The 13531-nt window shown below is 51.0% G+C and overlaps 3 protein-coding genes across 3 annotated transcripts; all 3 read left to right on the top strand.

Annotated features, from left to right (window-relative positions):
- Window positions 1-691: 691 nt before the first annotated feature.
- On the top strand, window positions 692-7108 carry A1O5_05933 (E3 ubiquitin-protein ligase UBR1; the record flags this gene model as incomplete). The annotated part of the gene is made up of 1 exon (XM_007746530.1): window positions 692-7108. The coding sequence occupies one exon, from the start codon at window positions 692-694 to the stop codon at window positions 7106-7108; it is 6417 nt and encodes a 2138-aa protein (XP_007744720.1).
- A 711-nt stretch (window positions 7109-7819) lies between these two features.
- On the top strand, window positions 7820-8634 carry A1O5_05932 (uncharacterized protein; the record flags this gene model as incomplete). The annotated part of the gene is made up of 2 exons (XM_007746529.1): window positions 7820-8081; window positions 8171-8634. The coding sequence occupies 2 exons, from the start codon at window positions 7820-7822 to the stop codon at window positions 8632-8634; spliced, it is 726 nt and encodes a 241-aa protein (XP_007744719.1).
- A 692-nt stretch (window positions 8635-9326) lies between these two features.
- On the top strand, window positions 9327-13201 carry A1O5_05931 (uncharacterized protein; the record flags this gene model as incomplete). The annotated part of the gene is made up of 2 exons (XM_007746528.1): window positions 9327-11207; window positions 11255-13201. 2 exons carry the CDS (start codon window positions 9327-9329, stop codon window positions 13199-13201), a joined length of 3828 nt encoding a protein of 1275 aa, XP_007744718.1.
- Window positions 13202-13531: the final 330 nt, after the last annotated feature.

Genomic DNA, 13531 nt, shown 5'->3' with positions numbered 1-13531 from the left:
CATTGAAATAGACCGGCTCACCTTATCGTTGAAAGAGTACCAATGATACAAATCGGGTACAATGTTGTGGCGGCATGCCCGACGGAGACAGTCAATACCAAAAGAGATCTCTTGGTCTTTGGTCTGGAACTCTGATAGTGATATGCGCTAGACCTTGGGAAAGAGAAGAGAGTTGAGTGACAGGTTTCACGGATACCAGTAGAACATGCGTCCCATCTCGTGACCGTCCTTATGATGTTCCCGATTAGAACACTACTTGTTAGGTATGGAATCCGGGGACAGAAGCGTACCGAAGATGAGGCGGGCATATTCGCCTCGCCGGCTTGGCCTCCAGGTAACGCATCGCCCATGCTTGGTAGTCGTTGCATCGCAGCCTTCGTCCCGCTTCCCTTCGTCAAATCGTAACAGAACTCCTGCTTTCCCTCCCGCAATCTGCAATATACGATCCGCGAGATCCCATCCACTACCGGAGCCCGAAATCTGAGTGAAATCTGAGTTGAGAAACTACCCCAAGTACAATCAACCCTGTTCAGCTGGAAATAGCCAAACAACTGCGCAAGAAACAATCTTGCCATCCCCGCCTGCCCTCCCATCTATCCACGCAGCCAGTTCCCAACGGTACCCTTCTCTGCCGGACTACACTGCTCGTGCATGTCCAAATGTGGGCCACAGGCACCACGGGACTCTCATCATGACAACGCCAACCTCCAGCCTGGACCGCCAACTCCGCCAGGCTCTCTGCGATCACCCGCGGCAGCATGACTATCGCTACGATGCTAGTGCCAAAAACAGTCTCCTAGAGATCCTCTTTCGGTCTCTGACCAACGATCGAGCAGATTACTTGGACGATCTCTTCCCCCAGGGCTTCCCTTCCTCATTCAAGCTTCAAGACGCGCAGGGAGTACAAGAGAATGCTGAATACAGTGCTGCTGCTAGAGGTCATCCATGCGGACACATTTTCAAGCCGGGAGAGGCCAGCTATCATTGCAGTACCTGCACCGACGATACAACAGCCGTCCTTTGCTCGCGCTGTTTCATTGCAAGTGACCATGAAGGACATCAGTATAGCGTAAATGTCAGTGCAGGAAATAGCGGATGTTGCGACTGCGGTGACGACGAAGCTTGGAAGAGATCTGTAAAATGCGCCATTCATACAGCGAGTGACGACTGGACAACAACCGACGAGCATGTTTCTCCCTTGCCGGCAGATTTGCAAGAGTCTATTCGTATCACAGTCAGCAGAGTTTTGGATTACTTCTGTGATATCATATCATGTTCTCCGGAGAACCTGCGGTTGCCCAAGACGGTGGAGTCGGTGACCCAAGACGAAGTCAGAAGTCGGCTTTCTGCAGAGCACTATGTTTCAGGGGACGAGATCGAAACCAATCCTGATTACTGCTTGATCATCTGGAATGACGAGAAGCATACAGTTCGTGAGGTCCAGTCGCAAGTGGCGCGAGCATGCCATCAGCGTGAGGCGTTTGGTTTGGCCAAAGCCGAAGAAGCTAATGACGTCGGCAGGAGTGTGATTAAGCACTCTCGCGACCTCAAAGAGCTGACGAGAATGGCGAAGATCATCGAAGAAATCAAAGTAACAGTCACGATCAGGTCGTCTAGGGATACTTTTCGAGAACAAATGTGTGGCACAATCATTGAATGGCTTGGTGATATTGCCGGTTCTAGCATTGCAGGAGATGGCCATATCCTACGGCGCGTTATTTGCGAGGAAATGCTCCAGATCTGGCGGATCGGTAGTGAGGCTTGGAATGCCAAGGTGGGGAGAGAAGATCTAGATGATCATGGCGATGAGGACGATCGCGACTTCAGAAGGAGGTCAAGGCGCCGCTATTTCCACCCCATTCAATTCGCAATGCAAAGAGCAATCGTGAGGGAAATCCTGGTTGACGATGAAGCTAGTGACGGGAACGAGACTGGGGAGGTTGATGATGACGAAGAGGACGAAGATGAAGACGACAACGAACTAGTCGACATGGATGATCGAGAAATGAGCGATCTCATCCTCACAGCGGCGGGTTTCGATGCGCCACATCCTCTGAATCTCTTCGAACAGCAAGCAGGCGATGCGGATGTTACAGATGATGCTGAGGAAATGGACACCGACGGCGACGGGGAGTTCTTGGATATTGCCGAACGAATGGACATGGACGGACCGTCGCCTCCACCGCCAGCTCTTCCTACTCAGGATATCGGAGACCCTGGAAACAATGTGACAATGGGTGGGGATGCATCCCCCACGGACCCAGACAGGAATGCCAATTATCTCAACATACCTAGGACGCCTGCAGTCTCTGCCCGGACTACACACCATCGATCCACGCCGCCAAACCACTGGAAATTGCCTCCATCAAGTCAACCTCCGCAGAATACAACTCTCCCCGTCTATGAGGATCTCACGAAGAATATCCGGGTGGACTCCATGATCCTCTTCGATTTGCGCTTGTGGAAACTTGCAAGGACAAATATCCGAGATCTTTTCATCAGCACACTTGTCAACATTCCTCAATTTAAGCGTATCCTTGGACTTAGATTCTCTGGCTTGTACACAACCCTCGCCCAGCTCTACCTGGTGGCAGACCGCGAACCAGACCATTCCATCATAAACCTGTCATTGCAGTTGTTGACCACGCCCTCTATCACGGAAGAGGTGATTGAGCGGGGGAATTTCCTCACAAACTTGATGGCCATTCTTTATACCTTCCTGACTACCAGGCAAGTGGGATTTCCGAAGGACCTTGACCCAGGGGCCACCCTAGGCTTCGATGCCGGGTCCGTTGCCAACCGTCGACTCTACCATTTCTTCTCTGATTTGAGATATTTTCTTGCCTCACCATTTGTACAGGCCAAGGCCCGGAGCGAGCCACAATATTTGTTCCAGTTCCTCGACCTTGCCAAACTGTCCCAGGGCATCTGTCCTAACGTGCGGGCTGTGGGGGAGCATGTTGAATATGAAACAGATGCCTGGATCAGTGCCTCTTTATTGACCCGCGACATCAACAAACTATGTCGACAGTTCGCAGAAGCATATTATGTCTCGAGGGACAGCAACCCTTCGGCCCTTCGCGCAACTTGGGATGCAATCTCGCATGCTGCAGGTATCGCAATCATAAATTCTGTCGGGCTCGAGCGGCGGCGGTTCGAGCAGGCGGAGATTAAGGAACCTGTCCGATTTCATACTGTAGCTCCTTACGGCTACAAAGTTGTCGACTTCGTAGTCGAGAAAGGCGCCTTAAGTTTCCACCATCCGTTGCACTATACGCTCTCCTGGTTGTTGGAATGCGGCAAGGATTTCAAACAGTCCATAACCACCCTCCGAGACACCGCGCAGACATTCTTGTCACACCTACACGACACGCCGCTGGGTCCCCGGGATAGCACAATCAAAAATGCCCTCAATTCAGTCGACGATGCACTTCTTGCAATGTTCGACTTCCCACTTCGTGTTTGTTCCTGGTTGGCGCAGATGAAGGCTAATCTTTGGGTTCGAAATGGAATGAGTTTGCGCCATCAGATGGTACAGTACAAAAGCGTCGCACATCGTGACGTCGGACACCACCGAGATCTGTTCCTTTTGCAAACTGCACTTGTGGCTTGTGACCCCAGTCGAGTACTTGCGTCGATGATCGATCGTTTCGGCCTTTCTGCTTGGATGCGAAGTGGCTTCGACTCCCTCGAGATTTGCGACGACAACCAGATGCTGGACCTTGCAGAGGATTTTGTATATCTCTTGATCAATCTACTGTCCGACCGAGACGCTCTCATTTCCGGCCGAGACAACCCCGAGTCTCAACTTCTTACGCTTCGAAAAGACATTGCTCATACACTCTGTTTTAAACCGTTGTCATACTCTGACCTCTATTCTCGCCTGACGGAAAGAGCACAGGACCACGAACAGTTACAGGAAGTTCTTGAGCAGATGACCAGGTATCGGCCACCAGAGGGTCTACACGACTCTGGCTTATTTGAGCTGAAAGAAGAATATCTGCAAGAGCTGGATCCATATAACTCCCACTTCACGAAAAACCAGAGAGATGAGGCAGAGAACATTTACAAGAAGTGGATGGGTAAGAAGTTGCACAAACCACCGGAAGATATCGTCTTGGAGCCCAAGCTGCACCGTATCCCATGCGAGGCGTACACCAGTCTCTGTGCTGTTGTCAACACCACTCTTTTCGCAGATGTTATTCACAAGGCTCTGATCTACGTCGCCCAAGGCCATAAGTCCAAAGCCGGAGTTTCGGGAACACGTGTCGAGGCGTTTCTTCAGATCGTTCTCCAACTTGCGCTTATTGCTACATTAGAAGACAATTCCACGGACGATGCACCTGACGGTGCCTCCTTCGTTCGGCATGCCATGAAGCTAGAACTAGAATCCCACAATAGCCTACCATCCACCATCATTGCGATGCTATCCAAGATATGGCTCATGGAAGAATTCAGCTCTTGTCGAAGCAAAATCAGACATATGCTACGACTTTTCCATCAAAAGCTGCCCCATCAATTCACTACCGCAACTCGGAACTTGGATTTCCCATCAGGCAGATTCGACACAGCATCTCCCGCTAACGTTGAAAGCGAGATCGAGGCCAAGAAGAAACAAGCAATGGAACGAAAAGCAAGAGTCATGGCTCAGTTCCAACAGCAGCAACAGAGTTTTATGGACAAGCAAGGCATGACCGACTGGGGTGACGAAGACCTGGAGTCTCCCGATGAAGAATTACCAAAATCGACGGAGACTCGGAATTGGAAATATCCTGCTGGATTATGTATCCAGTGTCGTGAAGATACGTCCGATTCAAGATTTTACGGCACGTTTGCTATGGTCACCGACGCTCACATCTTACGGCAAACGTCTACGTATGACGTAGACTTTGTTGGTGAGCTCTTTGCGATCCCTGAGAACCTCGACCGCTCTATCGAGAGTATCCGGCCATTTGGGGTTTCTGGCTCCAATCACGAACAGGTGAAGCGTCTGACAGCCATGGGCCAGGAGGTCACGGTTGATTTTCAAGGTTTGGGTAAAGGTTGGCCAACAGGCTGCACCATGAAAGGTCCGGTCTCTACCAGCTGTGGCCATATCATGCATTTCACGTGTTTCGAGAACTATTATCAGTCGATTACACGGAGACACTCACAACAGGTTGCCAGGAACCACCCCGAAAGGATATCGTTGAAGGAGTTCGTGTGTCCCCTTTGCAAGGCGCTTGCAAACTCGTTCCTGCCGATCATATGGAAACACTCACAACAATCTTATCCAGGAGCCCTTGCTGTTTCGCAAGATTTCGACTCCTTCTTGTACAATATCCTTCCGTCGGTTGACGCGCCGACCGCGGATCTGGACCCTTCGTTTGATGCCCATGCTTCACAGAACTACTTACAGACTCTGGCAACATTCTCCAACAGCTCCTTGGCCCCAGCCGTAGCTCGCTGGCAATCAGGTGATCTCACCATAAGCCCGACGAGCCAAGCATGGGCCGAGCGACCAGAGCTGGCAGCTTTTGCAGAGCTCGCAAGCATCTATGGTCGGCTTCGAGAAACTCTCACGATAGTCGCAGCGACGAGCCAAACTGCGGCTCCGAGAGAGGACTCGAATCTGAACCACTTTCAGCTCCTGGTCAATACATTGGCAAATACGATAGCCTCGGTCGAGATCGGCCACAGAGGCCGCGAGGCTGAATTCGGCACTTCGTTGTTGACAAGCATACCACAGCAGACGCTCAGCCACTTACAAACGGTGTCATCCACGTTGAGCGCCTATGCGGCTACTGGGGCCTTGACTGTCCGTGGTTCCGTCGAGGCTCAATACAGAGAACTTTGCGGACAGCTCGAGCGTCAGTTGGCTGGGACAACGGGAACTATGACTCCATCAACCGAGTCTGAGAGGGTTTTGCCTCTCCTTTGCATGGATCCTTTCCAGTTTCTCGTCCAGACAACGATAGTGCTTAGCCCTATTCGACATTTGGAACTCCGCCACGTTTTGCAAATGGCTCTGACCATCGAGCTCCTCCGTGTGGTTGTGGCGTTTCTTTACAATCCCACAGCTCTTCTAAAGGTGGGTGAGAAGCTCACTCAAAACCAGATTCGGCATGCTAGCCTTCAAACCACGGAAACAGAGCAGCTGCGCAGCGTGGAAAACATTGCTTTATGGGTGGGTAATCAGATCCAGCAAATCGACGAAGGTCACCGCGTCGAGGGTGCACTGCAACACATGTCACCAAGCATGGCTGGGATGTTGTTCAAGCTATGCAAGGTGTATGGCCTGGCTTTCCTCCGAAAATCTGCCATCTTCTTTCACGTCGCGCACGGCGTCGACTTCCCAACCACAGCAGGCTCAGAAGCTGGGTTGTCGGAGCTAGAGCGTCTATGCCATCTCTTACATTTGCCAAATGTTGGTGAGATTCTCACGTCATTTAGCGAGTATTCAGCTTGCGCCGCTCTGAAAGATCGGGCAGCCATTTGGCTACTAGATTGCATACGTTTCGAACTGAAGACCAAGGCGATGCCTCAGCTCGTTAGGCACCCACTGAGTATCCAACTGCTGCACCCGGCGCCGTTTGAATTGATTGGGCTTCCGAAGTATTTTGATGTGCTGATGGAAGAAGCGCACAAACGAAAATGTCCTACCACGGGTAAAGAGGTGTCGGATCCTGCTCTCTGCCTCTTTTGCGGGGAGATATTCTGTTCCCAGACGGTCTGCTGCCAGACGAATGACAAGCGCGGCGGCTGCAATGCTCATGTCGAAAAATGTTCGAGCCCGATCGGTATGTTCCTCTTTATACGGAAATGTCACGTAGCACTACTGCATGTTACAAAAGATTCCAAGGCTACTATTGCCGATGCTGTCCGGCGAGGTCATGGGTTGTCACCAAGTTCTACTATGAGCCACGGATCCTTTTTCCCAGCACCATACTTGACTAAACATGGGGAGACGGATTCGGGGTTGAGGTCGAAACACCAGTTGATTCTGAACCAGAAGCGATATGACAAGCTGCTGAGAGACACGTGGTTGATGATCAATGGCAGCGTCTGGAGCACAATTGCTCGGAAACTGGAGAGCGAGGTCAATGCTGGCGGATGGGAAACACTGTAAACACACAAACTGGGCGGACCTCATGATAGGAGTTATCTCGTTTGGGTCGTTGTGAGTTGGAGTACCAGACTATGATGAGAAAGTAAGGGGGCCACCGATGGCGTTGCCGAGTACAGAGGTGATTATCCTTCAGAGTCTGAAGGCCCTTGTTGTGATATCCACGATAATATGATGACACAAGTGATATACCAAGTGCTCGGTACATAATTACGTGCCACTGGCATAGCAACATGCCAATGGACGCGAGGCTGCCAAGCCTTGTGATGGTTTCAAGTGGGCGCTTAATAGAACTTCACTAACCCAAATGGGGCCAGCATGATTGGCCTGTAACTCTTCTTCTCACGTTTCATCACTCGCATCCCATCTCCAATCGCACTCATCACACTTGTTGTCCCGGTTGTCTTCGCCCTGTCGACCCCAGGACCGACCTCAGAGGCCACCGGTCAGAGGCAGTGCATTTGCCCGGCACACCGTTCGAGATGGCGCCGTCCAAGGGTCGGCAGCTATGCAGACGCCCATCCTGTTCAACATAAGCTGGGTCGATACCGCAGGAGAAGACCAGAAAACCTCTACTCAGGACGTCTTTCTGTTTTCTCGCCACTTCTGCTGCTCGGAACTGTCCTCCATATTCTATAAACAAGTCGCTTTCCCTCTCCCCTTGGCAATCGAAAAGCGCAGGACGAAATTCTCCTTCAAGGAGCCATAGTGACCATGACTTCACCACTCGCACGACCATCACGGCACGTCCTTGCGCTTCTTCTATGCCTCGACTTTCTCGAATATTCGCGGGCCCTTGCACAGTCTGGTGATGGCGGTGGAGCTCAGGGCGTGGAACCTGGCGACATCGGCTCCAGTCCTGGAAGTTCCACAGAAGACGCTGGGGCTGCAGGTCCGGATACTGGCTCGGTAAACCTGAGCCGGGGGGCTACGATCGCAATTGCCCTGGTTGTTAGTATCATAGTTGTCCTAAGTGGTGAGACTCTCCCTCGATGACCTAGAATCATCCTATGCCTTTGAGTACTAGTCGAACGTCCTAACATGGTGGATTTTCACCTTTCGCAGGCACGATGACCGTTTTGTTCTTCTTGGCAAAGAAGAGACAATGGAAGATCAAGGAAAGCATTCGGCGGTCAGCAAGAAGATTCACGAGCGCGGTCAAGGCCGTTACGACACCAATTACGCCCAAGAAAACGACATTCTCTCCAGTTGAGAAGAGACGACTGGCCGAGGACACATTGAAGAACGCGAACGATCAATTATCAAAATCCAAATCGGATGCGGCCAATGAAAAGAAGCCAGGGAGCGGAAGCCGATCGTCGTCGACAGGCAGTATTCGCGATCTCGAAAAGGGACAGACTGATTCTGCTGTCAAGGTCGAAACAAGAAGGGAAAACGACACGGCAGGAGGCACGGCTGCAAAGAAGGATAAGGAACGGCCAAGGCTTCCCAGTGTCACCATTCCCTCTTCGGCCTTTGAGATGGACAGCCCGAAGACGCCCTTGTGGAAGAGAGTATTTGGACGATAGAGAGGTTGTCCGGAACGACCTGAAGCGAGACTCTGAGGTTTGACTGTACGAATTAACGAATTCCTCCAGGCGAGTACCAATATTGAGAGAGTGTGGTTAGAGAACGTATTGATATGTCGGATATGCCTCTTCTTGAAATGATACCATGGCAATGAACAGAACAGGCAGACAGACTTGACTCTCTCTGTTCGCATCTTTTCCAATTGCTTCTCTCCGCGGCCTCCTCTCTTCAGGGCATACAGAGCGTTTTCATCGATTACCTGGATTGACAGGCAGTTCCGAGATTGGCATTCTGCAACAGTGATCAACGGTCAGGTTTTCCGGCATCAGAAGGTGCCCCGTTCGCGATTCACTGTTCAGCTGGAGCCTTCAGCGGAAGAGTGCGTCGCCTCAACCCTCTGATCGATGGCCCTTCACACTCCTATGAAACTATGAGATTTGGTCAGCAGTCCGAGTCTCTGAGACCAGACGACTCGTTGCTGATGGACATATGTCGAAGCATTATATGACTCGTGCCTTGGGAGTTTGTCATGTTGGCGCAGTTGGCAGTGGCCTCAGTCTTGGCTTTGTAGACTGCCATTGCCATTGCCACTGCCAATGCCACTTGCTAGTCCACCTCCTTCAGTCTCCTCCCTCGTCACCTCACTCTCAGGTTTCCTCAGCCCTTGTCAGCACTCGTCCAATGTTGTGCAATGGCTTCAGAATCCCACACGCCACAAAGCACTCAGGTTAAGGCCATGTGTGACCAGCTACAAGAGGACTCTCACGTAGACGACATACATGGCATTGAAGGTCAGGCCATGCTGCCACAACACGCTTCTTCTAGCACCCACACTGACGCAGACGATCTAGAAGACCGGACCACATCCATTGAAGCAACTCCTGAAGCACCGTTCAAGGATGACCATGATCCTGGGCACAGCCACATCAGCCGCCTTCCCGCTCTACTTGGAAGAGAGGGTACGGGAGTTGTATCGAGTGATGAAGTTCAATTCGAGTTTGCACCTATCCAAACGAGTCATCTCAACCACCAACATATGAAGTCTTCCAATAGTGTTGATAGGAGAGTTTTCAATGGCCGGCGCTCTATGCCTTCACCAAAGATCCATACTCTAACAAGAGCGAGCTCCATTACCGATATGGCGGACAGTGTGGGTGTAGGTCCAATGCATGAATCGAGGGTTTCAAAGACTCCAAGGAGACACCGTCCAAAACCGAGCCAACTTCGTCGGGTGCATCAACACGGTACTACCGGAACCCTCCCTCAGCCATCAGAAGAAGATCTGCTTTTCCTTCTCATGTCCCGAGCACGAGAAACACAAAAATCCCTGGAGAGGCTGGTCTTCCTTGAACACGAAAATCAGAGCCTCCGACAATTTCAAGGACAGACAGATGCAGAGCTTCGACAGATTGCTAAGGCGCGAGACGAATGTGCTCAATATTCTGAGCTTCTCAGCCAGAGCTTAGACGTGTTCAGAGAGAAGTACTACAAGTTGAAGAAATGGGCGCTGGAGACAAACAAAGACTGCCAGATGCTGCAGCAAAAGGCCGCAGGGTTCCAACAAACTCTCATAACCTTGGCCGAAGACAGAGATCAACTGCTTATGCAGCTGCAGGAAGTTCGGTGCTCTTCAGGCTTGACCTCAGAGCGAATGGAAAGCATCCGGGAAGGAATTCGTGAGGCCAAATCAATGGCGGAAAATAGCGGTACAACTATCAAGCAGTTGGATGCTTTCGCCATAGCTCAAGACGAGCATTTGAGGAGCGAGAAGCAGAGATGTCGAAAGTTGGAGGCTCATATACTTCATTTGGAGCAGGAGAAAAATAAGCAGAATATCAAACTTCACCACCAACACCAAATCACCAATCAAGCACTGCAGGATATCTCCAAACAGCTCGGCACACTTCAAGATGAGAGGTCGGGAGCGAATGCGGCGGCCGAACACATCAACGAGTGCTTGTATCGAATTATGTCTATGATTGAGGACAATCTTGTGGACCTGATTCGGTCGCAAGAAGATTACACATCAGTAAACGCGTCGTTCACCAAGCTTGAGGGTTCGCTTTCCGAGAAAGTTCAGGCAGCGATAGCGAGCCTCAGGCATGACTTGCAACATGACGTCTCTACTCAGGTATCGGGGTTACTATCGGAAGTACAGTCTGGTAATATTGAACTTGTGGAAGCAAAGGCAGAAATGGCTCGACTAGAAGGAAAGACAGAGCAAACGCAAGAGATCATAGAACTGCTTCGCGAGGCAAAACGCGAGGCACAGAGGCATAAGACAGAATTGCAAGACGCTAACAGGAGCCTCAGAAACAACAAGGAAGCAGCCCAGATACAAAATGAGGAGCTTCGGACTTCCTTGCGTACGGTCACAACAAAGTGGCAAATAGCATGCTCTGAGCTTGAAAAGTGCAGACAGGACAAGATCGAGAGGCAAGCTGAAGTCACTGATTTGACGATCTGTCTAAGCGAAGCCATGCAAGAGCACAACTCTCTCCGGGCCGAGTTGACGACCATCGAAGACATTTTAAGCGAGTCCAAACAGCAAAATGAACAGCAAAATACAGAGGTAGGACAGCCAGATCCGTCTGACCAGACGTTGCTAATCTGAGATAGTTGAATCACATGAGTGCTCGACTTTCAAATCTCCAGACTGATCTAGACCATGAAATACAGAGAGCACTGGCGATCGAAGACGAAGTGGCGAGAATCAAAGCCCAGGAGCTACAAACTCGACATGATCTTGACAAGTCTCGGGCAGAAACGGCTACGGCCATCGAACATCACCAAGAGTTGCAAGAGCAGATAGGTGTGCTCGAGCAAAAGTTGAGCCATGCAGATGACGATTCTCGAAAACTTGAGGAGACTCTTAATTCTCTGCGAGAAGCTACGGCTGAGCTGGAGGACCTGAGACAGCTGCGTTGCACTCTCCAAGCGCTTAACCAAGAGTCTGTATCTCAGCTCCAGCAAATTGCGGACAATTCAACAGAGATCCAAACCCTCCAAAGGCAGATCGAGAGCCTGCGAAACAGGTCTGCTCATCTCGAAGAACAAGCCCGAGAAAAGGACAGACTCGCAGAGGAGAACGCAATCATCCATAATGACCTCAAGAACCTGCGGGGACGGCTCTCTAAGCAGGAGGATTTGCAGGAGAAGCTCCAGCAGAAGATCACCGAGACTGCCATCCTGGAGTCGGCCCTTACTGCTGCTCAGGTTCAGACAGCTCGAGCCAGCGGATTAGAAACAACGAACACCTCCCTCAAGGAAGCCGTCACGTCTCTTACAGCGAACCTCAATCAATTGAATGAGCAATGCGCTCAGATTGCACCCTTGCAGGAGACAGCCAAGGAGAAGGACAATCAAATCGCGGAACTGCAGAAGCAATTGGCATCACTTAGCGGTCAGACTGACGAACTCAAGAATCTCAGAGGCGAGTTGCGACAGAAAGAAGAGCAATTGACACTCATGCAACAGCAAATCTTAAGTCTTGAGGGTGCCGTCTCCAATGCCAAACTCGATGATTACGAGGCAACCCAACGCCGACAGCAACGAAGAGGTGCGGTTCGCTCAGGAAACGCAAAGAGCTTCCATTACAATCAATTGTCTCACTCCCTGCTGAGTTCCACTGGCGGCGATGCTCAACTGCTCAATGATGACAGTCCTTTGCACTCCAGTTCGTCAAATGCTTTGACTGGTGTTATGAGCGTTGTGCCAGAAACACAAGTCGAAGTCCAAGAGACTCTACCAGTGGAGCCTGAAAGCCTCTTGCTATCTCCAGAGAAAGGGCAAGTGGACTGTGGTTCAGAACTCACCCCGACCCCTACCCCTGATGGGGAGGCCAATCTCGAAACTGTGATTCATCAAGACCTTGGCCATGGGACTAGGCGCTATGGCCGCAACCAGACGCATGTCTGGCCGAGGGGAGGGACTAGTAGCACTAGCCGCGCTCAGGAAACAGGTGAACAGGCCCTATCTAGCTCGTATGAGTCGCAAAGTGATCAAATGCTTCTAGATCAGGTCAGCCAAGGCGATTCGAAGGTTGCGAATGATTTCGACACCATTGATATCGGTCTCAACTTTACCATTCCTGGTAATAGAATTACCTCGAAGGAAGGACCCAGTCCAAGAAGATTAAGAAGTGAACTTCGGGTACGGAACGGCCAACACGCTGCTTCTCCCGACTCAAGTGCCGAGTCTCAAGGCAATCGGCCATCCACGCCTGCTATCGTGCGTGAGCGGTATCAGCCCAATTCAGCTGCCAAACGTCGAATAGATCCGGACAACGGCGAGGACAAGGCTTCTCCAGAGAATTCTAAACGTCTCAAGCGGAGGCCAGCGAACCTGGAAGCGAGGAAGCCACCACCAGCTACGCCAAAACAGAGGGTGGAAAAGTCTTCATCTCGAGGCACCGTCAGCTTTCGTAAGGACAGTACCGCCGGCAGCGGCAACAGCGTCGTAGGAACGAATGCCCCCGGCCCAGGAAAGAGTCAACGAACATCAAAACCTGCCCGTAGGGGCTCCCGCCAAGAAAAGTACGCCACTCGGTTTGCTGCGGAGACTTGATACAGAGCAAAGCAAAAGACAGTCTCAGACGAGAAGGGCATGACGAGAACAGAAAGTGAGCACGATACGAAGAAAAGGAAAATAGAGAAAGAAAAAGGGAAATTGTGTTGCGAGAAGCTCCTGTGAATATTTTGCTTTTGGCAGTAGCGATATGTGTGTTGTATGTTTTCTGCTCTTCCCATGAAGCGTCGACTCGTTGAGCTTTGATCAAAGGACTTGTCGGTCACTTAGTCAGTTAGACGCCTGCTGCTACTAAATGGTATATATGGTGTATCTCACGGGATAGATTGTTGCACAGAAAAAGGAAAGAAAAAGGCGGCAACCAAGCAA

Source organism: Cladophialophora psammophila (assembly GCF_000585535.1).
Source record: "Cladophialophora psammophila CBS 110553 chromosome Unknown aczJe-supercont1.8, whole genome shotgun sequence".
NCBI lineage: Eukaryota > Fungi > Ascomycota > Eurotiomycetes > Chaetothyriales > Herpotrichiellaceae > Cladophialophora > Cladophialophora psammophila.
This window is presented reverse-complemented; position numbering and strand designations above follow the sequence as displayed.